The following is a 2,839-nucleotide window of genomic DNA, read 5'->3' on the forward strand; positions in this document are numbered from 1 at the left end:
TACAATTGATTTAACAGTGTTTGTTGAACACTCCAAATGGCAATTCAACTAAAAGTAGTCAAAAGTTCACATGTAATTACTCTGAATTTTAGCAAAATTTACATAAATGAGAACTGTTAAGTAGGTTTAGAAATAGAAAACAGATGAGGTTTGTAGTTGGATGATACTTCATTGAATGAAATTAATAATTTTTTATCTAACAACTCACCCATATAAGTTTTTTTTCTTAACTTTTGCTAGCTACAAACCGCTTTTAAACATTCCATAAGTCAAAAGTTCATGTGAATGTGCTTAACTATGTGTTGGTTGCAAGTGTAACTAATAAAAAATGTTACCATTTTTTGAACTATATATACCCTTTAGCATCTCAATCAAAGATACTCAACACATCAATTTTTTCTTATCTTCACATTTTTGGCAAAAGAGCTCATTTGCCTTAGCATAGTGATCCCAATGGGGCTTCATGAGTCCCTTTTTGGCAGTCTTCTCTGTTTCTTTGTTATTATTTGCAGTGAGCTTCTGCTATGCTGATGACAAGACAGTTCAGGTTGTTGGATTTGGGGAATGTGCTGATTGCAAAGAGAGTAACATAAAGACCATTCATGCTTTTCAAGGTACGTAATTGTTAAAACCAAAAAATAACTTATTGCAGAAATGTAAAAGAAAAAAAGTTGTGTACACTAGACCCAATGTGGTCTAGACCTTTCTTGAACTCTGTGCATAGTGGGAGCTTTGTGCACTTGACTATCTTTATTTAATGGTTATAACCAAGTGTAGTGGTACCACTAGTTTGAGGCTCGTAAAACCCTATTGATCCTATATTCTTCGTTTAAAATCCTGAATCTGCCTCTGACTATAACGACTCTTTCTTTTAGGGCTTCGTGTTACCATCAACTGCAGGAATGGAAATGGAGCAATCAACACAAGAGGAGAGGGAAAACTTGATAAAGACGGAAAATTCGAGGTGTTACTTCCTAAAGAGATGGTGAAAGATGGGAAATTGAAGGAAGATTGTTTTGCACAACTCCATAGTGCATCAGCTGCACCATGTCCAACACACAATGGCATAGAAGCCTCCAAGATTGTATTCACCAATTCAGAAAACAATGAAAAACAGACATTGAAACCAGTTGAAAATCTAAAATTCTCAACAACCTTATGCACCTCTGCTTTCCTCTGGCCATTCTTCAAGTTTCCACCATTTCCAAAATTCCCACCTTTTCCCTTATACAAACAACCATATCTACCTCCAATTCCAACCATCAAAAAGCCACCTCTACCTCCAATTCCAACCTACACTAAGCCACCTCTACCTCCAATTCCTCCACTCTTGAAAAAACCATTCCCTGAGATTCCAATCTTCAAAAAGACATTGTTCCCACCTTCTCTTACTCACCCATAGGAGGGCTTTAAAAGAATAATGCACAGACATATAGGTGGATTCAAGATTCGAAGTTAGTTGTTGTGCCTTTTAATGTGACCTTTCATACCAAATCACAATAATTACTTTCAACCTTTGAAAAAGACCATTTTGAGATGATAATAATTACCTTCACATTTTAAGGACTATCTGGAGAACCCATAGTGTTCTTCCTTTCATAATTGTCACAATGATGACTATTATAATTCTATTCTTTCACGTCCTTATTTATACATTTAATCACTTGTCATCTTTCAGACTTATTATTCACTGCAACCACATTCGTATGATAGAATTGAGCAATTAGGCGGATTTCAAACTTATCATATATTGCTACCACATTCGTTACAAAGAATGGAGCAAATTCAATGAGATAAATTTCAAGACTTTTCATCAAAAATATATTATTTTTGTCTTGGTCTTTATTTTATCATCATTATGGTACATTGAGACTCAAACTCAATTATCTTATCCATATAAGGCGTGTTAGGCCATAATTCTATGTGACTCGAACCAATACCTTATCATCATGGTGCATCAAAACTCAAATTAATGTCTTACCCTCTTGGTGTGATAGAACTTGAATCCATCGTCTTATCCTCAAACATTTTTTCATTATGTACATCCGAACTTTAACCTGATGTCTTACCATTTTGGTGCAATGGGATGTGAATTTATCGTCTTACTCTTCAATCAATATCATATAAGTCAAAACAATTAGAACTCAACCATGAGCCTTTAAAATAAATCAAAGAATTATAGAAGCAAATTTAGTCAAATAAGACTGAGAGTTTCCTCACCTGTAGTAATTGTAAATATTAATAAGTTCCTCATAATTATCACTTAGAAAATCGACATGAAGATTTACTTCTTTATTCTTCAATTCTTTTCTGAAACAAATAATTGTTAGTATAATCATAAACCAATGTATAAAATTGTTAGAGTAAAACAAACCAATATGGTCTACCTCTTCAAATAACACATATATATGAAAACAAATTATTAGTATAAGAGGAACTTTTGAAAATATAAATGTGTAACAAGAAAAAATAAATAGAATTTGTTCCTGCTCACAAGTGTTTCAGGTACAACTCTTTTGCGAAGTACTACAATTATTAGAGCATATTCATGCTAATAACGTGATATAAAATCAAGCTCAGAATAATATAATTATAAAGAGAAGAAGGCAAGAAATGTAGAAAAGAGAACTTTTCTTCTTATTCAAGTGTCATACAAATGGTGAATGATATCTCTATTTATAGGGTTGAGATATCACCCCAAAGGTCATCATGTTAAATTCCCAAACAAGTAGGTACATAGTTATCCTTAAAGATTCATATCACCTTGGAAATATACATACATGCATTCAAGTAATTCATGAATAAAATCAATGGACAATCCACTTAGTTCAATGGATTT

General features: G+C 33.0%; 1 protein-coding gene across 1 annotated transcript; it reads left to right on the forward strand.

Annotated features, from left to right (window-relative positions):
• The first annotated feature begins 241 nt into the window (after window positions 1–241).
• Window positions 242–1,402, forward strand: LOC102580358 (proline-rich protein 4-like). The gene is made up of 2 exons (XM_015306962.1): window positions 242–614; window positions 876–1,402. The coding sequence occupies exons 1-2, from the start codon at window positions 464–466 to the stop codon at window positions 1,400–1,402; spliced, it is 678 nt and encodes a 225-aa protein (XP_015162448.1). The 5' UTR covers window positions 242–463.
• The last annotated feature ends 1,437 nt before the right edge of the window (window positions 1,403–2,839 follow it).

Source organism: Solanum tuberosum, unplaced genomic scaffold, assembly GCF_000226075.1.
Source record: "Solanum tuberosum cultivar DM 1-3 516 R44 unplaced genomic scaffold, SolTub_3.0 scf00044, whole genome shotgun sequence".
NCBI lineage: Eukaryota > Viridiplantae > Streptophyta > Magnoliopsida > Solanales > Solanaceae > Solanum > Solanum tuberosum.

Bases quoted from the DNA above. Each gene is read 5' to 3' on its own strand.
- LOC102580358 (XM_015306962.1), top strand. From the start codon at position 464: ATGAGTCCCTTTTTGGCAGTCTTCTCTGTTTCTTTGTTATTATTTGCA. The intron at 615-875 runs GTACGTAATTGT...TCTTTCTTTTAG, and splicing joins GACCATTCATGCTTTTCAAG to GGCTTCGTGTTACCATCAAC.